The sequence below is a fragment of the Lytechinus variegatus genome, chromosome 18 (assembly GCF_018143015.1).
Source record: "Lytechinus variegatus isolate NC3 chromosome 18, Lvar_3.0, whole genome shotgun sequence".
Taxonomy (NCBI): domain Eukaryota; kingdom Metazoa; phylum Echinodermata; class Echinoidea; order Temnopleuroida; family Toxopneustidae; genus Lytechinus; species Lytechinus variegatus.
The window spans coordinates 22,041,386-22,065,410 of NC_054757.1; the positions used below are offsets into that span (position 1 = coordinate 22,041,386).

A 24,025-nucleotide genomic window follows, 5' to 3' on the forward strand; every position below is an offset into this window, starting at 1 on the left:
CATTGTAATTTGACAGATATTTTCAAAGCATTTAATACGTTCCAGAATCCGTCTTCGTTACAATTGCGAAAACTCTCTTACACTGTAAAAACTGTGGTGTTAAAACTGACACCAATTGGTGTTAATAGAGGACCACACCCTGAGGAGTTAAAATTACAACATAAAACCAAAGAGTGTAAATGTAACAACAAAAGGTGTTGTAATAACACCTATAGGTGTGAAACTAACACCACCAATTTAACACCGGTGTAAAATAACTGGTGTGGTCCTCTATGTACACCGGTTAACACCACCGTTTTTGCTGTGTATAATCATGAGAAATACCCGTCCCCTGAATGAATGAAATAGCTGGTGAAAGTTATTGAAATGTAACTTTTTTTTTTACTATACGTGTTAATTTTCCGACAACACCACCAGATCTCATGATTATCGAAAATCACGACTTCTGAGTCAAACTGCAGAAGCTGCCATCTCTTCCGCCGTCTTAACCGTCGTGCCCTTCTTCAAGCGTCGACATTTGGCTTGGTGTTCGAACATGACGAAACGATGACGTGCAAATATCTTTTGGTAGATTGGAACCGCCACGCATAGAAGAGCACAGACTGCATACATCCCCATGCTCGTATAAATGGCCTCGTTATATGACCCTGTTTTATCGATACTTTCCCCTGTAAAGTAAAAATACATCATATTTATAGATACATTTATATTTATGCATAAAAACTGTAAATTTCATAATTTTTTATATATTTATCTAGGACGTAGCTGAAGTATAATCCGGAGAAATGTACGGTTTGAATGAAGTCTTGTCTATATTCTTCACTGAACGAAGTTTAGATTTCAAACTTCTCAATTTTCATAAAAACTGGCTATTTATTTTCATATAGGACGTCAAACGGAGGGATTTCAACATCGAGCGATATGCGCATAGGCACACTGATTATGCTAGTTCAGAAATTATTACGGATTAAGACCTATCGCGCGAAGCGTAGAAGGGGTCCCTGGGAGCCCACCCCTCCCCCGGCCTAGTTAAGATTTAAGTAATGTTTCCAGTCTTCATGCAATTCTGATATAGTTCAACTTACCAAAGACGGCCGCCACCATGAAGCCAATTCCTTGCATCACCATGACAATGGTCCAAGTATGGACAGCATCCTCGTTACGGAAAACTTGGTTGCAGATGGAGTAGGAGAGAACATCAGCAATTGTCATGACAACCAATCCAATTACTATCACAAAAGAAAACAAAAATAATTGATTTAATTAAATTGATTCTTAATTAAATTATGTTTTTTCTTATTAATCTACTGGGGGGGGTACATTAAAGAAAAAGCAAACATGAGATTTTGGGATATAAGACAAAACATTTTTTTGCTTTCCAAACCGAAGCTAAAAAAAGAATAAACTATAAGATATAGCAGAGCTACCAAGTCTCACGCATTATGCATGAGACTCAAGCATTTTGGACTCTTGTTCATCCCCTCAAATCTCTGCAGTAGCGGACCGTGACCCGGAGTAGACAAAGCTTTGGGGGGGGCACTGCATTGTTCGTGAACAATGCCGTGCCCCCCAATGCTTTGTCTCCTCGGGGTCACGGTCCGCCACTGAATCTCTGTCTCACGCAACTATCACAGCTTATCCCCATATACATTGTACACAATGTCTGTGATCTCACCCAGATTCACAGAAAATCTCACGCATAGCTGGTCTTTGAACTTGGCATCTCTGGATATAGTGATAGATTGTGATGATTTCAAATGCAATGAAATGATAGAAATGCCTAAACCATACTATGATTAAACAAACTTTATTTCCATTATTGACATCCTCTATCTCCAATTTCTTATTCTTTCTTTGATCCAGAGTAACTTGAGTAACTGTAACTTGCGAGAATTGCAACCTTTCATAATAACTAGAAAATCATAATTTTCTTGTCTAGTAACCTGTGTGCCCCTGTTCATTGTAACGTTCTCTGTTTTCGTCTTTGTCCAGTTTCTGTAACTTTCTCCGAGCTCAGCTCTATTTTTTCTATAATTATTTGTAGCTATCAATGATTACACATAAATTATTTGTTAAGGGCCTATCCACAACAAGCTTTTGCTTTACTTTAGGTCCATCCACTTAGAATCTGCTTTTATATTGTAATTATGCATACTATTTCGGAATGAGTTGTATGTTTTTCTTTGTATTTTGATTGATTTGTGGAAAATAAATGAAATGAAATGAAATGAATGAAATAATTTAAAGAAGGTTCTGCATATCCTAATATTGTTTTTTTTTATTATTGTCCATGTGTGTAAAGGGGTCAGGAGGGGGGGGGCAAATGCCCCGGGTGAAACTTTTTAATCTTTTCAATGACACGACATCCCCAAACCTGCCTCTCTCACACTCAAGCATATTTTTGTGTTTATTCAAATTATTAGAAACATCCTTTTTTTGAGAATGGAGATCGGTTAGATTTTGACCGCCCCAAACTGGCAAAGGCATTTACAAGGGGAGAGCCAGCAAAATCATACCCCTACAGGTATTTGGAGGGAAATCTGTCAGAATTACCCGCGAGTTTCATAATTCCTCTGGGAAGATTTTCAAACTGCGCCTCTAACTAAAACGCTAACAGAACTTATATTAAAGGATTTTTCATATCCCCCTGAACTATGAACCCTAAATTATACTCCTTTTTATTACCCCGGACTATTAGAATCTTACTGCGGTACAGGTGATCACCTGAATGGGGGGGGGTAACATGAGTTTCCCCCTACGCACAGCAAAACAGTGGCGTTGATTGCTGTACATAAAGCACCACAACAGTGATTACATTGTTAGTTTTACACTGTTTCGTGATTTTATTTTGAATCTCTAGGGTGTAACATTACGATTGATCCAATCAATCTTAACTGTATGGATATCCAAAACTTTTCAACAGGAAATATGTATAATCTCCTTAGTTAACAAACAGAATCAAACTGAATCTTCAAGAGAACGATGAATGTATGAATATGCATCGTTTCTAGAAATTTTGAACAAATTTTCATTTTAGATGTTGACGTTGCTGGCCATCAATAAGTGTGGTTGATCGGATCAATCGCAACTCTTTGTAAGACAGGGCATTATATTGGTGGGCTGCTCTCGTGACACACGCTTGTGTCAGTGAAAGAAGAAAACTCTTGTAAAGTTATTCACTCTTTGTGTGACTGAACGTCAGTCCGATCCCTACCTTTCTTTTTTGATTCCTTCCTTTTTTTTTTTTCTTTCTCACCACATACGTAGGTATCTTATAGAGTAACAAATTATTTCTATGTTTTCAAGGGGATCCACACTGTAGCATTGCTGTTATAGTGGACCCTCATTCCCATATGCATCATTTAATAATAATAGTAACAATAATAATAATAATAATAATAATTATAACGGTTATTTATATGCGCTATACACAAAAATTATCACAGCGCTTACAATTGTCAGAAATAAAATATAAATGTTAAGTAACAAAAAGTATAGAATTATATACATTAAATTGCATCAACTATTGGCTTTATATGGCTTTTTTTTACATTGTCTATCCTTAAATTTGTTTCTGGTTTATATTACTTTGTATTATGTTTGAATAGAAATGAAATAAATAATCGAATTGAATTAAAAATTGAATCTGTTCTTACCAACCGATAATAATATCAACAATACGACAGATTGGACGACGAGTAGACATATCATGCAGCCGATCCCTGTCAGGCTCCCTACAAGATAGAGAAATATCTTCGGGAAAGGCAGACGATCAGAGATAACACCAAGCAAACATTTTCCCACCATTTCTGTGACGCCGAGAGTTGTTACAACCCAGGGAACCACTCGTTTCTCAAACCCAACAGAGAGAAGGTAGTCGCCCTGGAAGGATCGAAATAAAAAGGATATATCAAAGATACAGAACAAGTAGAATTACTAAACATACAAAAATGGGCAAACATTGTTTCATAGACTTATTAATTTCCCGCGCTTAGTCAGAAGATGTGTATTCCGGTGACCACAGGTTTCATTCCCACTTGGTGCGCTATTACCCCTTGGTAAGGCATTTAAATCCTCATTACCGGGTCCCGTAGAGAGGACCTTAAGAGAGATTTTAAAGCTTAATAATAATTTATTTCTCCTTTGTATCAAACAAATAAGATAATAAGGCCTATCTGATAAATGAAGAGGATAAATGGCAATCAGGAAATATCATGATTTGCAATACCCATCTTATTATCTATTGCATGTACATTTTCTAACTCCTGACTGATTCTTGTTTATCTCAATAATTTTTGAATAGTTTATTTACAAGAAGCAAAATGAAATAAATGTTATAGTCCTAACATTTTTAAACATCTCTTAGGCAAAAGTCAACATATCATGACAACTAAAATATCAGTAATTCATGACTTTCTTCTTCAATTTTTTTTGGAACCAAGCGGTCACAACTACACAAGCGAAATACACACGACAATACACAGGAAAATTAAACGGCAAGTTCAATCACCCAAGCAAAACAAAAAGTTTATTTGAATAATCAGGAAAAAAATCAACCGGTTCATCACAATCGGATGTAAAAAAGAATAACTTATGAAATATTTCTGTTTTTCGCCCATTTTTCACAACACAGTTGAAGTTACATGGTTTAATAGATGCAGCGAAATTGTTTGAAAAGTGGGAAGGGGCTGACCGTGCCAAAAAGTACTTTCAAATGGTATTTTGTTTTTGTATGTTTGTACAGGTTTATTGATTGATATCCATTTCATTAGACAATGATTAAACAACAGAGGTTACCAGGGTCCCGTAACACAAAGGTTAGCAATTAATTGTAAATTGTAGCCAATTGGATCAAAAGTAGAAAATTTTCTACGATCATTGCTAAGCTATGTGAACGTTCATCAACATTCTCGTCTGACGGCATTCATTGATACCTTGGCCGAGTGGTCTATAGGTGCCTGACTATAGACTTTTGAAAGTCCACGGTTCAATCCCGGCCACGGCACCTATGCCCTTGAGCAAGGCATTTAGTCGACAATCCTCTTTTATCCTTCATTTAGATAAATGTGAATGCTGTAAAATGTATTTTTGTTACTATATAGGTGTGCACTTGTTTAAGAAATATGGCTTTGATTTGTTGAGAGAAGTATGGGCAGCCAAAAGGGCCAAAATTAACAATCTACAAAATACAGAAACTCTCAGAAATAAATGTAAATGTAGTATTTCAGAAAGACATGTAGTATTTAAGAAATAATGCAGTCTCTCAGACTCTCAGAAATAAATTATTTTTGTGATAACATATATTCCTGCAAAAGCATGTAAATCTGTGATTGTGTTTATTTCCAATAGTTGTTTTAATTACGCATAAACTTCTGATTCTGCGGCTGTCTTTATTTCTGTAGTTATTTCTAGAGTTTTCTTATTATATTTGCGAGATTATCTAGTTCTGAACGATGACAATCATTTGTAAAATATACTGTTATTTCAATTTCTGAATGAGTCTTATATTTCTAAAATCTTTTATCTTTGATTGACAAGATTTATTTCTGAGTTGTCTTTTATTTCTCAATCATATCCATTTCTGGTTAAATACTTTTATTTCTGACTTATGTACTATTCGTCCAAAGTAATGTATTCATTTCTGAATGGTATATTTCTGATATACTATTATTTCTGAGGAAACTAATTTATTTCTAAGAAACAGCAACTTTTTCTGAGACTGCTTTTATTTCTGAAAGACTAGGGGAAGGCGGGGTAAGTTGAGCATAGGGGCAAGTTGAGCCACCAGCCCCAGGCCAATAATGAATGAGTCAGACATTGTGGTGGTGTCATGTATTGATGACCCATAGCATAACCCCTAACCCCACCACATTGTTTCCAACTTTGAAACAAAAAGTAGTTTTTTAGAGGGAAAAATGTGAATTTCAGCCAAAAAAGTAAAAAAGAGTGTAAAATAGATAAGTGCTTTATAAACACACACGTCTTTAAATATAATAAAGACATGATAACAACATTATTAGTCCAGGTATGGATCTTCATTCTTGTCATAGTCTTTTATATGATGGATGCATAATAAATGTGTGGATACAAAATTATCGCACTAAGTTCGGACTGGGGTAAGTTGAGCCAAACAGCATGGGGCAAGTTGAGCCATGGTAATTTCTATGGTAATGTATCTTAAAAAACAAACAAACCATAAAAATCGATAGAAATGCAGGCTGAAAGGAGCAAATTTACATGACTGCTCTTTTCCTTTTACAGGATGTTAGTATTTATAGAGAATTAGCAAGTGAAAAGACTTTAAACAAAAAATTGACATGCTGGTTCTCCCCCCATACATTTTGGACATAGTTTTTGTGGCTCAACTTACCCCAGAAGGTGGCTCAAACTTACCCCATATATGGGGCAAGTTGAGCCATTTGACATCGGTTTTTTCAAAGGTCACGATGACTTTCAGTGTTGGGGTAGAAAGTTATATATAGGTGGAAAATATTTCAGAAGAATGAAATTTCAAGGCAAGGTACTTATTTCGACAAGATTATTAATCATATAAATTCTAACATGCAAAAAGCAAAAACTGTCACAACTTACCCCGCCTTCCCCTACATGTATTTCTGAGAGTTTCTTTTTTCAGATTGTTCTGTTTTAGATTTTGGCCCTTTTGGCTGCCCATAGAGAAGTAAACGTGTGTGACTGCTGATATATGGTAACTAATGGATAAACTATGGAAGCTTAAAAGTGCCACCGAGATGTTGAGATAATTATCTCGGGAAGTCGACATCTTGATAGCAAAAGATAAGATGACGAGATCCTGGATCTCATCATGTCGACATCTTTTAGAAGAGATGATGAGATGACAAGATCCTGGATCTCATCATGTCAACATCTTTTAGAAGAGATGTTGAGATGACGAGATCCTGGATCTCATCATGTCGACATCTTTTAGAAGAGATGATGAGATGACTAGATCCTGGATCTCATCATGTCAACATCTTTTAGAAGAGATGATGAGATGACAAGATCCCGGATCTCATCATGTCAACATCTTTTAGAAGAGATGTTGAGATGACAAGATCACGGATCTCATCATGTTGACATCTTGTAGATGAGATGATGAGATGACAAGATCCTGGATCTCATCATGTTGACATCTTCTGGAAGAGATGATGAGATGACAAGATCCTGGATCTCATCATGTTGACATCTTGTAGAAGAGATGATGAGATGATGAGATGATCTTGTCATCTCAACATCTCTTCTAAAGATGTTGACATGATGAGATCCAGGATCTTGTCATCTCATCATCTCTTCTACAAGATGTCAACATGATGAGATCCAGGATCTTGTCATCTCATCATCTCTTCTACAAGATGTCAACATGATGAGATCCGGGATCTTGTCATCTCATCATCTCTTCCAAAAGATGTCAACATGATGAGATCCAGGATCTTGTCATCTCATCATCTCTTCTAAAAGATGTCAACATGATGAGATCCGGGATCTTGTCATCTCAACATCTCTTCTAAAAGATGTTGACATGATGAGATCCGGGATCTTGTCATCTCATCATCTCTTCTAAAAGATGTTGACATGATGAGATCCAGGATCTTGTCATCTCATCATCTCTTCTAAAAGATGTCGACATGATGAGATCCAGGATCTCGTCATCTTATCTTTTGCTATCAAGATGTCGACTTCCCGAGATAATTATCTCAACATCTCGGTGGCACTTTTAAGCTTCCATATGGATAAACATAGTGCAAGTCATTATTTTCATGACATGCCCCGGCCCCCTACAATGACACGTCACGTGTGTATGAATCTTACCATGTTGATATAGAAAAATGAATTCATGACTCCAAGTCCCATGATGCAACATCCAAGGACCCACACATCCGGATAGAAAATTGCTCTGTGCTTCGTCCAAAAATTGACGGATTCTTCAACTTCCCCTTCAGCCTCTACCCTCGCTACATCAGCAGGGGCAGGAAGATTTCCGGCGTCCATGACAACTGATTTATCGCACGTGTCACAGCTGTCTCTTGTCAGGGAAGAGAACACCTTCTTTTCGTCATCCCCAATATTCTCCTCTAAGAATGGCGTTTTCTCTTCTCCAGATTCTTCACATTTGTCATCATTATTTGCGCCGCCATCCTCAGTCGGATCATCATCATCGAGTCGGGCATACTTCGGCCTTTCCCGATGGTTCGTGCAGTCATCCTTTACTTCCAACTTCTCCCGAGCGCTGTTTGGAATCGAGTTGGCCTTGTTGCCAGTCTTTTCTCCATTCTTGTTGTCATCATCGCCCTCCTTCGAAGATGTTGAAATAGGTGAGGAAGGGGGGGATAAAGCTAAAACTGATGCGACACCAACCACAAGCAGTAGACCTCCTACCACACGCCACATGATCCTCCATCCCCATTGCTCGATGAGGAAATATGTGAAAGGTCCTATACACAACATACCTATTAAAAAGATAATCAAGAATGAACATGCATAACCAATGCCTTGGTGAATATGACTGTGTATCTATATCCTACTCAAGAACAGAGATTCAAATTTATAATTCAAGAAAATGACCTAATAAAAATTATCAATTGCCTACGAATGGCTTGCAGTTTATGTTTTCATTGGATATATGTATATCCGGAAGCTTTATTATCATAGTCAGGATTAGCCCTCGATCGGAAAACGGTCAAAGGTGTTGAAAATTGAATAGAAAAAGAAGTCAAATTGACAGCCGTTCATGTTCCCTCGGTAACGTCATTGCCCTACCATGATGATAATAAATCAAATATTACAGGGCAGTTATGTTAATGAATGTGACCGATCGTAGAAAGCACCACAAGATCGCAAAGATTTATGTTATCATGGGTGATCTTTGCTAGGGCGTTGTGGCATGCGCTGGTAATCCAGGCTACATTTTGGGGAAGTTACAAACGGATGGAGAGGTTCGAATCCCTATAGATCGTCTCTCGGATGGTGATGTTATAGGTTGGTCCAGGGACGTGAGAGGGCTCACATCCCTGGTTGGTCTAGGCGTCAGGGACCCGTTTCATTAATTACTATAATGACTGGTGTTTTGACAACACGACAACTACCAAGGCAACACGGCTCATCAGTAGCCAGTCACAGTCAAGGATTCCATGGTAGGTATATACTTGAGTTGATGCACGTCTGGGGAGCGTTTCATGAAAGGACTTGCCGGACGTTTTATCTGACAAGTCCCATTTTATCCGACAGTTACCATAGTAACAGTACCTCTCAGCCAATCAACATCAGAGAAAGATATCAGATCTGACAACTTGTCGGATGAAAATGTTGATGAAACACTCCCCTGTAAAAAAGCCTTAAAGACATCGCATACACATTATGCGCGCACATCGGGTTTGTGCATCGGGTCTACTGCACCAACGCACACCCGCACACACGGACAATTCCTCACGCACCTACTCACACACACTTACCTGCACTACTGCCAATCATGGCAAACATAGTGGCACGCGTACAGTTGGTAACCGGAAAATACCGGAGTATAAGATCAATCGATGCCAGTGACGCACAGGCACAGCCGACACCATAGAGCACGCTGTAAGTCAGGTAGATGAGAGGGAAGATCGTGATCAACGAAGTTACCATGCAAGATGTGAAGCACAGGATAATCCCAAGGAGGGTGATGGCTCGGTTACTGAAGCGATAGATGAGCGGCATGACGAAGATTCCCGCCAACGTCGAAAGCCCGATGGGAATGGTCCCCACCCATGCTGTAGTGTAAAGAGATAAACGGAGAGAAGGGATGAGGGAGAGGATGTCATATCGAAAAGAGCAACGTGACAAGGGAATGGTGAAGTAGAGAGAGACGAGAGGGGGGGGGGGGGGAGAGAGAGAGAGACACATAGACATGGTCAGACCATGGAGATGGAGCTACTCTGTATAAGTAGTCCATATGCGCATACATACGCGCACCTAGCTCATTGCAGATTGGCTGATAGCCCATTGGAAGCCCAAGCTATGGCTGCTATATTACATTGGGTAATTTCAAGTTCAGTGTTGACCTTTTGGTGTTGGTGTTAGGTAAAGTTTACTCGATTAGAACACCAAACATAAAATGAAGATGGTCTCGAAAAGTCACTCACTATATAGTTGTTGAGATGTCAATAGTGTGATCTGGGTCAGTTTTACAAACTCTGAATAATTTGGAACTGGGGAAGCAATCCAAATATCAACACCAACACCAAGGCCACCACCGTACTTGAAATCATCCATTGCTCTGAAGTCGAATCTATACCTCACATCAATCGCACGAACTGGTTTTATTCAAACGTATATGAGCAATCGCATTGTCTCACGTCGACTCTCACGACTATGCAATCAGTCGTGCAACTAGCGAGACTGATGTTAAAGCAGTGAAACCACTCGCAATCACCCGTGCAACATTCCCATGTGATCGCACGACCACTCGCACGAGCATATGCGTCTTAGTCGTGCAACGGGGTTTACTCTTTGCTTGGATTCGACGTTCGTACAGCTGTTGCATTTGTGAAAGCCTCTGTGCAATCATATGAGATAAGTACCGTTTGATGCCTGTCGCATGCAGCCTGTCGCGCGACCAAAAAGGCCGCAAATGGTCGTACGTCAATTGTGAAAGGGGCTTTAGTCGAGCACTACAGCCCCACAGCAGTCTGCTAAACAACGATAAAATGTACATTCGAGTGAAAAATTTGAGTTACCTTCATTTCCTCTCGTTAGGATTACTCTGGTATAAAAAGTGATTATTTTCATTTCACTTTTTTTATATTTGACTGGATAAATACAAGACTGATAATGTGATAAATTTCTTTCTCCTTTTTTTCCTTCGTTTTTTTTAAAATAATTTTCCAAAGTCATTATTTCACAAACGTCGAATTATTTTTGGTTGGTAAATAGGCGTAATTTTTCACCTTATACTCTGGTAAAAACAGGTCCAAAGGGGCTTTCATAATGCGATCATTTGGTCACAACATAACTATGTTGCACACAATCGCAGTCGCACCATCAATTGTGAAAGGAGCTTAAACTGTACGCAAGCAAATAGATCTTGCTCCAGATACCTGACATTAAGATCATTATTCGTTTTACAGATCGAGTCAGAAATCCTGACATGACTAGGGTACCAGCATCTGTAACTCATTAATAATCATGATAATAATATGACTCTAGCAAACCACTAGAATTGTAATTCTATCCACATTTATCCGTAAATAAAATGGATATATATTATGTTGCTTGCATATGTAAACCCGGAAAAGAAAATGAATGATGTGAAATTTAATTAACTATTTTATTCTTTTGTTAAATCAAAGGAAGAGCAACATTAAATGGTCATTCAGCACAAAATTTCAGATTTCTTTTTTAGGTTTTCGGAAAATGCTTAAGTATTCTCGCTGTTTTATTTGTAAGAATGAAACGATCGCGTATAAATATCAATGTCAGTACCTGTATTTACAGTGACATGTGACAATGCACAAAGTCTAATATTTGGATAAAAGATGTCTAAGATGAAAATGATGCCATCAAAAGTGGGACAATGGGGGAGCGGACATTCGAATCACTCCCCCATATGATTTTTTTCAAATATTTTACTAATTGTTTTACTTACTTGAATGAAGGTATTGTAACTTAATTTTCTTGAGTAAAATGGATGCAAAAAAAAATAAAGTAAATTTTACTTAAAACTGCCAAACTCATAAATACTTAACAAAAATAGGGCATTTTTTGCCACAATTTTATTGAGTTATTTCAACTTTTTTTTTAACAGTGTAGTGTTTTACTTATGATATCGATCGCAGTGTCGAAACTTTTCTTTATACTCATTCAGTTTTATTTCATCCGATTGCTAAGCTCCAGTTACATTCTCTATTATCTTTGACTGTAGGTAATTGGCCAGTTGAAGAGTCAGTTAAATGTTATATTTTTACTCATATAATGTTTGCTTAACTGCAACTAATATACAGCTTATACCAATTTCATTACAATCTGTCCACAAAGCACCGTAGCAAACCATCTTTAATATGGGGCAAGTTCATGACTGGAGGCTGGAGCAACGCATTCTATTTGCATGGTTCTTTTTATCTGTTTATCCTACATAACACAAATGAAAACAAAACTGTACGTATTATTCTCTATGTTGAATTCAGGGTTAGGAATTCAATACAGAACAAATAGAAGTTGCAAGTTGCAAATTTACGCCGAACAATATCAAAAGTAGGCGATGGTCGAAGTGTAAATTTATTTGCTTGGATTGTTGGAGATATCATTGCCGGAATTCTGTATAGACTTGTTAGAAGTATGGATAGATACGAAGGACTTTCGACTTAAATCTGAAACATTTACAGGAAATGAGATAATTTTTAATAATAAATTTGTACGAATTGAAGGGAAATGCATATTTGACCAAAAAGAATGAAAAATAATTAGGGATTATGATGGAAACTTAAGGTCATTGTCAGGATGGCCGAGCGGTCTAAGGCGCCAGACTCAAGTTTCAAGTCATTTCCATACTCCCAAAGATAGGGATTAAACATGAATGATTTCCATATAGAGTCAATTTATAAAAGCTATTCCAGTCAGCTGGAAACGAAATATGAAAATAGATAACAAAGAGGATTCTCTTAGGGAAGAAATATCGCTTATAACTGGAAAAAGAATTTTGTCAATACAATCACTTTATAATCTTTGTAAAAAAAAATCTTCAAAGGGGGGAAAGGGCACACTCACAATCATGAGGAAATTAAAAGGAAAATTAAAGAAGAATGGGAAGAAAAAAGGCTGGCGTAAGGTAGAGGCATTATGTCTCTACATTTAAGGAAATGGGAAAATATAAATTAAAGGAATATATAGGGAGAGAGAGGCAGAGGAACAGTTGGAGTCGGAAGTACATATGCATGCACGCGGGAGGTTCGGGGAAAGGTTGGCGCTTGCCGGACGTCGTGGGGTTTGCTGTGTCATATGAGATATTTGTGCTGTCGTGGTGGATTTGGTGTCAAACATGAGTATATCATGCCCCTTCATCACATTTGCTTTATCGTCAGGAATTGAAATATATTTAGGTGTCATTTCCCCCCCCCAAAAAAAAAAAATCTTCCTATTGTAGCCGAACCAGCAGCTTTCTCTACTGACGAGCTGGTTCGTTTCGGCTGCAATATACAACCAGTTGGTGTAAAATCCGTCTTTTTCACTTCTGTTTAATGATAAACATCTTACATAATCAAACATTTGTAAACATCGTTATTTCTCAGCAAATAGTACCCAGACACATTTCAAAGAAAATACTTACGTAATCGATTCCAAACGATTACTGAATTTCCTTATGCAACTATATACATGGATTAAAACTTATTCTACGCTTATCACTGTTACGAAACCATACTGGGACATTAAATAAACTTTACATTTCGTTACAGTATTTTAGACAAATTAAAGATAAAAACTTGACAAAAACGTTTCATATCTGTGCTAGTTACATCTCAACACTGACAGACATTTCAGACATGTCAGATTACACCTCTTTGTTTAGTAGTGACATATCATGATAGAAAATATAATATAAATCATAGATTCAACATTCATATGTTTCTATGAAACGATGTTTGAAAATATAACAACAAACAATAGAATGTATTTGGCACGAATATTATTTTTTTTTCTTCAGAGAAAATTCCACATGAAATGTACTTTAATCCCAACGGCATCCCAATCATGTGAAGGAGCTTTCTTCCATTTTGATACTGAGTTCGTCATGGGGGTATTGAGTCTTGGGGAAAATGGTAAAGTTTGCCATGTTTGGCGGGCGAATGTATGTGAGCTTTAGGCCTCAGCTGCATACCGCGAGAGACAAAACCACACAATACACGAAAACAATTAAACAAAAACACATACTCGTTTCTCGTTGCAGAAAAAGCAAGAATAATACGGGGAATTTGAGTCCCTTCCAAGTAAAAGGGGAGGGTGCTCTCACCAGAGGATGGGGGGTGGGTGGGAGGTAGAACATCACCTTTTTTTTTCTCTTGTCATTTAATACATCTTGTTAATATTTTATTTTTCTAATTGTTGAAACGCATCAGTATTAATTTCCAGTGTCTTTGAAGTTTGATGTATAATTTGCATAAATATATGAGATATGGATTATTGTGTGATTTATAATCGTGTTTCAAATAATTTGTAAAACTTGTTTAAGGAATAAGCATTTTGATTTAAAAGAGTACAATAAAAATATCCTTTAAAATGATTTCTGCATGCACGCAATATTGGGCATTGTGGTAAGAAATGATATTCAAGGCGATGCTATCCAAAAACAAATGTATTCTTGATAGGGAATGGTCAAAACAAAATGAAGAACAAATCAAGGAATTAACGAATATTCGTCTTACCAAACATGTCAAATGAGTGATAACGATTGAACAATAATTATGACGATTATTATTAGTAGTAGTATTAGTAATGTTGGTGGTGGTGGTGGTAATAGTAATATTTAGTGGGGATCAAGCCTTGGTAATAAAATGTTGTGTTGGAAAGGAAAAAAATAAGGCAGATAGGTGAAAGTTTGAAAAAAAAATCGGACAAGCATTAAGAGAGTTGTGGGTGCGTTAAAATTGAGATCCCTAAAACTATGTAGGTTTCACATTGGCAACTGGGTAAGTAAATTATGACGAGGTGTAATGACAACCTTCTCATAGGACATGCACTTAATTATCAGGGATTTGTTGTATTCTCCTTAGTACCAATTCCCTTCTGGCAGTAATCTTAAATATAACCTTGGTAGTATATTTTTTATATCCCTATATATGAAAGAAAAATATAATTTGAAGTAATTTTTTTGAAAAAAATTACATTTTAGTCATTTGATGTGTTGCAGTACATGGAATAGTAGTCCTTGCCTTGATGTCCCCATGGGTTTAGCGATTACCAATTTTTACAACATTTAAAACTTCATAGCTTTTTCATTTTTTGTCCGACATTGTTCAAACTTTCACCTATGGGCTTGTCTGATTTTACCTTTTCCTCTGAAAACAAGTTCTTATCTGGGTTGGATTCTCCTTCTAGCATTTTAGCAGCTTGAAGGGGAAACTTACGTCACCACAGCCGCGTCAACTGGGCTGAAATGAGAAATTGTGTTACATTTCCTTGCAATATGCCGGATGAGCTCCACATAATTAATGTGCTAGTTTTTTTTTTTTTGGTTACCTCAGCACACCATTGATTGTGAAGCAGATCACAATGACCCATTATCATAAATAAAGGAAGTCCATAATCATGATGGAAGAAGTAGGCTGTACATTAATGTTTTATTACCAAAACTGACCTGCAAACAAGTTCATCGAGAGGTAATGAACATTTTTATTTTGTTCATGACCCATTTTACAAGGAAGTCACCATTCGACAGTAAAGCAAAGTTGAGAAGCATGTTCAAACGTTTTTTTAGCTAGCGTGGTTACAGTGGACATTGAGCTCATACATGCACTTTGAACAAAAAAAACCCTTATAAACAATTAATCATTATTCATCCTTTGACTTGAGAGTTTCCAGGGGGCGTTTCATCAATATTTTCGTCCGACAAGTGGTCAGATCTGACAACTTTCCTGCATTCTGATTGGTTGAGAAGCACTGTTACTATAGTAACTGTCGGATAAAACGGGACTTGTCGGATAAACCGTCCGACAAGTCCTTTCATGAAACGCTCCCCTGAACAAGTATTTTGCATATTTTCCCGCTGTAAATAATGCCTCGAATATTTCAGTTTCATGATAGGGTTGAAAAGTATGACTCTTTCCGCTGATTTTGACGATTTTTAAAAAATAGATACCAGTCTAAATTCATACTGTAAGCAGTATTTCTTACCGGGATTTCTTACCAGTGAAGGAAAAAAAACAAGTGTTTTTAAAATATTTTTTTTGTAAAAACACGTGTACTGAAATATTCTCACATTCACTTAAAAAATATATGCACGCTGGAATACTTGTTTCGGTTAAAAAACAAATTAAATTGAATTTAATTTAAATGACTGGATTGAATTCTGAATCTTTTAATTTACTCTGTAGAAACTCCGGTGTTTGAAACATCACCAAAGGTGCTGCGTGAGGTATATAGCTAACGTGAGTAAGTGGTATCGATTAGATGAATTACTATGCGTTAAGCTATACACCGTGAGTTAACACCGGTATACTTGTGCTTAATGCATTCCCTTTAAACTGCGTCTGGTGTAATTTAAACAAAACTCATGCAGTGTAATGATTGTACCAAGTCTGACTCATGTAACTAGACAAAGGTTTATATAATTATTACACCACTCGTCCGCAACGGGAAACAAGAAAATATGTTTGGTTGACGCTTAGCATTAGATTTTGTCGAATCTAATTCTGCGACGGTGTGACATGACCGTAAATAATAATAAAAGTAAATATTAATGGTATTATTGAGTATTTTAATCGCGCCAAATCCACATTGATTATGTGCTCAAGGCGCTGAGAAAGGGAAATAAGAAAAAATACAATGAGCAGGAAAAGACAAACAATAAAGAAACACATTCATGACAGTGAGCGGAAACTACTTGAAGGCAATTTTAAGCAAATGGGTTTTTAGAGCAATTTTGAAACAATCGATATTTGAAATATTACGGATGGAATAAGGCAACTAATGCCAGAAAGATGGTCCAGCATGTGCAAATGACCGATCCCCCATGATTTTTGTTTTGATTTAGGATCTGCAAGCCATTTTGAACAAGTGCGTGGGGGCGGTCGCCCCCCCCCCCAGAAAAAAGGAGGAAAGGAGAAAAACAAAAAGCGAAAGAAGAAAATGGAAGAAAGATAAAGGTTTGTTGTTTTTTCCCTTATTTATTGGTTAAAAGAATAAAAACCTAAACAAAGACGCTCTCCCTCATACAGAATTTTGCTTCTGCGCTCCGCGCGGAAAAATATAAAAATTGCCATTCCTTTTGTTTCCCACAACTTTTTTCTACTCCGTTTTTCCCCTTTCCGGCTGTAGGAATCGTGTATTCTTGCCAGGAATTATAAATTATACATGGGTGTAAAGAGAATGACAAGTATTTTTTTTTTCAAATATCGCATTGACACAAAAGTTTGGCTCTTCTGTTTGGAGCGGGTAAACATTACCGTCACTCCCAGAGTCCCCAAATGCTATTTCTTCCGCTTTTCAGCAAGTAATTTTTTCGCAAAGTATCTGCTCAAAGGGAAGGCATTAAATTCATGCCGTGCTATATGCAAGACGATGTACGATATTAAACTTTATTCTATATGTAGATACACCTTTTTACAATCAAATCTGATGTGACCAAGTTAGGTAAATACATTTATGTTCTATATTATTATATAATTTGTTAAGCTTCCGCGCTTCGCGCGGTAAGAGGAATTATTTCAAATTCTTAAATCTTTTCCCATTTTGGGGGCGCTCATAATTTCTTTCGAAAACGATTTTGTTTTAATCACAGCAAATCAATAGTCGAGTTGATAAGGGTACAAGAGACGCCTTCTTTTGACTTGAATTTAATGAGATGTCGAAAACCTCGCGCTCCCCGCAGGGGGGGGGGGTTAACCAATAATTTTATGGACTATTATGTTGCCCAGGGTTGGTTAAAAGTTTTGCCCAACTATTTTAAGAATATAGAGTGTCTGATAAGGTAAACAATACGGGCTGCAGAACTCTGTAATTTTTCTAACGTGAGAGTTGGAATCGTGGAAGCTGAAACAAAAGAGACTTGGCAAAATCAAGTCGAGATGATATCAGAGCATGTACTATCTTTTCCTTAGCGGAGCGGGTTACACACTTGCGAATGATGCCTAAATTACGCAATGGATACCTGACTGATTTACACACGAATATTCGTTAATTCGTTATAATTCCTTATTTTGTTCTTCAATTGTTTTGACCATTCCCTGTTAAGAATACATGTGTTTTTATATAGAGCATCGCATTGAATATCATTTCATATCACAATGCCCAATCTGAATTTGCACTTGCACCATCGTCTCCTTTTGATATTGTTTGCCATGAATTTTAAACTTGCAACTTTTATTTGTTTTGTATTGAATTCCCTACCCTGAATTCAACATAGAGAGAATAGTGCGTGCAGTTTTGTTTTCGTTTGTGTGATGTAGGATAAACACATAAAAAGAACCATACAAATAGAATGCTTTGCTCCAGCCTCCAGTCTTGAACTCGCCCCATATCAAAGACAAGGACAGATCCAGCTTTCTCCAATAGGGGGGCCGAAAAATACCCATATTTTCCCCGATCGGCAGCTCAAATTTTGTTAGTTTCTTTGAATGGATAGTCCTATAACAGCCATTTCTTGGCTTTATTCTTACAACACAATAAATCAAAATTCTCATATAAACCCTAATTAAATAGTGCGAGCGCGAGGCGCGAGCTACATTTAAAAAAAAATTATTTTGTCCTGAAAATTGAAAGTTTTGTGCAATGTTTGTGATCGTGAACAAGATGTGTAGCATATGTAGCTAAATAATTAGCGCAAATCGCAAGCAGAAATGTTTAATATACCTTCTGGCCTGATCCAAAATTAGGACCTATCTGTTAAGGATTGTTTGCAGTCACCCATGAAAACAATACAAATTTCAACAATGAAATAATGCGAGCGCAAATCGCGAGATAAAATTTTGTGACATTCTGACCTACAAAGCGAGCGCGAAGCGCGAGAAGAAAATTTGTGATATTCTGATATGAGAATGGATAGATTAAGCAAGTTTTGAATAAACAACCAGCTGTATGTCTCAATAAACATGGGTGCTCCTTTTTTTTTTCAGACTTAGACCTAGAATAAACATGATCTTGGCAATATAAATACATATTTTATTATGAAATTCAATATGAGCTGAAAAAATGATATAACGATCTGAACAGGGTCAATTGAAAGACTATTTCAAGAACTGTGCAAGAAAAGTGTGAAGTGGATATGGATTCTATTGAACGAATGATGCTATAGCGCGAAGTGCGAGTCCATTTTTTTATATTTAGACCTATAGCACCGGAGCATTGTAAGCAAAGGACATTTTGTCATCATATGAAAATGATGGCCACCTTCCTACTCCAAGCGCGAGATGAAACTTGTCGATATTCCATTCTGAAAAAAAGGACCATTAAATTCATGACTGTTAATTATCTTATTCACCATAAGAACGCAAAATTTGTTGATATTAAGGCCTGAAAATTAAGCTTTTTTAAATGCCTACTTGAGTGCATAAGGTAATCCTCCTACTCGGACGTTGACGGAGTGAAGGAAACCCATGTGTAGGAGAATTTCTTTCATTGATTAGCGCGCAGTTGCGGTAGCGTGGTTTGCGCGTGAACAAAGAGAATGCGTTGCCACTACGACTAGGCCTCTAGGAGTCGGGCCGGCCGTTACAAGGCCGTAAATTGAACATGGATATAATACCTCCTTCTGACTTTTCTTTGTTTTTCAGCGTTTCTCTCAAGATAAAAAGGACACTTTTTGGTTGCCAAATTGAATATTCAATTGGGCAACCGGCCGGTTCGCTGACCCCCCGCCCCCCCCCTTGGATCCGCGCCTGAAAGGTGGTTTTGTTTGGAGACGGATTGTAATGAAATTGGTATAAGCTGTATAAACCTCGACTATGAGCAGATGAGCAAATCTGATAAAATATTACAGAAAATAAAATATTATTTGCAGTTAAGCAAAAGTATACACATTTAAGATGTTGGGCAACATACTGTCCACTGTGTTGGGTATTCACGTACGTTGGTATTATGGTAAAAAAATACTAGTATATATATTCTGGGTAATTATTATTCAATTGAGCAAATGTTTTACCCGATTACTAGTTTTAATTACCCAATTTGGACCAATAGTTGTGTGGACAGTATGTTGCCCAGTGATGGTTAAAAATTGGGGCTTTTTTTGCCCAACATTAATGACTAGTGTGGTACTATGTGTTAATAATATTTTCATATAGATCTACTACGAGGACACACACTGTATGACATTATTTCCAGTAAGGATCACAGCCTGTATGGTATAGGCATAGGTGATTGTTCCTGGTTCATTTTATGGGAGAACCATTCTTTTGATTTTTTTTTCATTTTGTATTACAGAAACGTCCTCACGAGACAACAAAACATTGTTATCAAGTTCGTTGAAATGGCAAGCGACCGATAACACTAGTCAATACGCGTTGGCATACGTTGACCTTTAAAAAAAAAATTATCAGAGACTCTTTCAAAACGAAGCTCCATTCATGTCCTGTCGACCCTAACCGTGAAAACGCATTTGTTAAGACTAGGAATGCAAGGATGCAAGTATCGCCCCCCCGGGTGCAGTCAAATTAATGTATTGCTCTACACATGCGTGACCAAATTATTTCCAAACACCCCAAAATAACCCCATAAACAATTGGCGCCCATTGACCTTAACAGTATAATTTTGTAGGAAATTGGATTTGCTTGACTATGAAACCCATATAATTATGTTCTATTAATAAAGTGTTGTTTGAAAACATGTTTTGTTTAATGAAATATAGTATTTCTTCTGTCATATATGTAGGTGATAAATAATGTATTTTAACATTGAAAATAGCTGCTACAGCAAGCCCTAACTGAATTATGTATTTATGCTGTAGGAAAACTAATTTTCTCAAGAATGAGAACCATAAAATGCATGTTACTGTGATGTAGAAGTTAAATATTTTCTTAAACATTATTTATACCCAAATACAATAAATTTCATGGGTAATTGCATATTGGCGACCATATTGGATTTTTCCAATTTGCGAAAAATGCTCAAGTTTCGTAATCAGTCAGCACCCTCAAAACGACCAAAAAAAAACATTAAAAAATATTGCAAATGAAAAAAAAACAAGGTCACGCCTCTTCTATCCTGGACTAGAAGGTCCACTTGGCAATCCATCTTGGATTTGGAAAAGCAGAATGCACGAAAACTCCCACCTATCAAGGACTGAATTGCTCTCTCACTCTCAGTTAATACCTTGGTCACATTTGCTCTGCGGCGAGTCAAAAACAGCCGTTTTATTTATTTTAATTCAAACCACCTGTACGTCATGTACGTAGTTAATTGGAAAAAAATGTTAAAACGGCTGTTTTCAACTCGCCGTAGAGCAAATGTGACCAAGGTATTACTCTACCATACTCCGAGAAAAGATCGCAATCACTCGAGCAGTTCTCGATACTACTCGTTGATTACTCTTCTGACCCTGGTCCATGGTTCAATTATGGTTCAATCAATATATCGTTCCTTAACAGATGAAAGAAGATACTATAAAGCTCGAACGCTTCTGATTATTATGTCAAATTGAAATCATGATCATGATGCAATATCGGTCGAACGTCGAAGCTGAAGAATAGTTTTTGCCCGGGAGTTTTTGTTTGCGGAGCATCTGAAAAATGGGAAATTTTACGCGCCATTTCATTCTATTAAACGGGATATGTTTCCGGATAAGTTATTAGGTATCAGGCAATGCGAATTCTCCTTCTTTCCTTTCTTTCCTTTCTTTCTCCCTTTTCTTTTCCCGGGCTCCATCATCCTCCCTTCCTCTCCATCTCTCTTCCTCTCTCCCTTTTTTTGCGCCACAAAATATAGAAACGCTCTAGGCTAGCGCAACTGTTAAATGATATACTAGTAGGTTATGCTATACTATGATATACTAGTTGGCAATGGAGGCATCAGAAAAATAGTAATGGTTGTGGGACACTACTATTTTACACTCACACGTAGCTGTAGACGTGGTCTGAAATTCTTCTTGGAGAGCTAGAAAGGTGATGTTGAAGCTGTAGTATATCCCAAAGCAAACGAAATGGATGCAGAAGCCAGCCAGGGTTACCACCCATCCCCATCGCTCTGAGAGATAGGCACGGCATCTCCGAAAGACATCCATGGTTTGTCATCCACCAAAACGACGATGCATGCTCGTGGATGGGAGAGAGATGACGATAGCCTATTCGACGCGAGACAGGGAATCCTTATTTCTTCGAAGTGGCAATGCACGCGAGCTACATTGTCTTACACGAGCTCGGTTCAGATTTAGGAAGGACAGGTCTCGTACCAGACAGTATATGCATGGAGCTATAACATCTGTTAATAGCTCTATGGTTATTGCATGAATACAAAATTGTGTTGAGAAAAGTCAGTGCGTCGATAATAATATCGTTCCGAAAACATTCGAATACTGCGTGTCGCTTCGCAGGCAATGCAACACGGTGCATCGGAGCATAAAACGGTAGCCTTAAGTCGAGGCACTCGGTGCTGTTATAAAATGATTTGCGGCGGTTGTTTCATAGTTCTACTAGTCCATGGTTTCATGATAAAACAGCTTAACTGACAGCGACGGGATGTTGTGCACAATGTGTGACCTTTGACATTACTGTCGATCGACGCTGCGACACATTATACTCATCGCTCATGGAGAAAAGGGGATTCTGAAATAGGGAGATGCTTATAGCAGATGGTACCCGGTACCAGACGCTCACAATGTGAACGTCATAGCATTATTTACATTTTTGATCATCAGTGAGAGGGGCGTGCATGGAAAGAAAGAGGGAAAAGTGTGTTTGGACTTTTACAATGACCCCTAAATCACCTATATCATTACCCCCTCCCCTTGCCCCCTTGGCCCTTCGGACGCGATCACTCCCGGTCAGGACCTCATTACAACGTCCCCGAAAAAAAAAAAATCAGACATTTATTGAATAAAAAATTCATACAGATCGACTGTTGGTTTAACTGTCACTTTGACACAAACCAATACCAAAGCCCAGAAACAAAATGGTGCAAAGAACTATTACAACCCCAACATGCCCAATGACTGTTACTCTGTATGAATATATATCAGCAATGTAAAATACTAATTATGCCTAGTAATTCTCGAGATTTCGATTTGAAAATACACTTAAAGGTCAAGTCCACCTCAGAAAAATTTTGAGTTGAACCAATAGAGAAAAATCAGAAATGCATAATGCTGAAAATTTCATCAAAATCGAATTTAAAATAAGAAAGTTATTAACATTTTGAAATTTCTCCTATTTTTCACAGAATAGTAATATGCACAATAAGTCATGTGCAAATGAGAGAATTGATGATGTCCCTCACTTATACTATTTCCTTTGTTTTTTATCGTTCGAATGATACATTATTTCAATTTTTGCAGATTTGACAATAAGGACAATTTGACTGAACATTAAAATGTTAAACATTGTTAATTCCACGTGTTCAGTGAGAAATAAAACTTTGATTCACAGGACAATGGGGAGAAAAATAGAATATTTCATATTTCATATGATAACCGGTGTGTTGGCTCAGTTGGTAGGGCGTCCGTCTCACAACCGGGAGGTCGGGGGTTCAAACCCCGGCCGCGCGTCAGACCAAAAGACGTTAAAAGATGGGAGTTGCTGCTACCCTGTTTGGCGTTCAACAATTAAAGGGATAGAGCCTCGTCGATCTGGCGCTTTACGGTGGCTGCCGGGCCCACGATCAATTGGGCAAAGCAAATTCCAAATTTTCGGAGTATTTCATTTCATGTCTATTTCGAACAATAAATAAATTATGGATTTTCATAAATACAGTCCACCAGATTGGTGTATCATTGTACTTGTAGAATTAAGATAAAACATAACATCGGGAAATAACATAATATGAACATGGATTTGTTGGGAAATTAAATGTCTCCTCCTCTGCAATATCTTCTTCAGAAGTTTGTACATATAGATTGAGGGAATAATGCACGAATTCAAGCTTATTGTGCATTACAATAATGATTTTAAGATTTTGAACATTAAGCCTATATGCAATACTCCTATTCATATGAAAAAAAAAAATGTTGTAGTACCCATAAAAACTCATCATCTTCAACGGTTATAAGGAAAGAGTTTTCCATTGCAAATGGAACATATAAAATCAGATGAATCAGCTTGACTATGGTTTCGGTCACATAATAAACTTCACATGTACATGTTGTTCGGCTAGACACGTAAATGTGCAGGGCCCTGT

General features: G+C 37.3%; 1 protein-coding gene across 1 annotated transcript; it reads right to left on the reverse strand.

Annotated features, from left to right (window-relative positions):
* Positions 1 to 247: 247 nt before the first annotated feature.
* Positions 248 to 22,629, reverse strand: LOC121432103 (monocarboxylate transporter 9-like). The gene is made up of 6 exons (XM_041629959.1): positions 21,752 to 22,629; positions 9,468 to 9,764; positions 7,828 to 8,465; positions 3,657 to 3,882; positions 1,086 to 1,229; positions 248 to 668 (listed from the first exon to the last, which is right to left on the reverse strand). Exons 1-6 carry the CDS (start codon positions 21,915 to 21,917, stop codon positions 451 to 453), a joined length of 1,689 nt encoding a protein of 562 aa, XP_041485893.1. The 5' UTR covers positions 21,918 to 22,629; the 3' UTR covers positions 248 to 450.
* Positions 22,630 to 24,025: the final 1,396 nt, after the last annotated feature.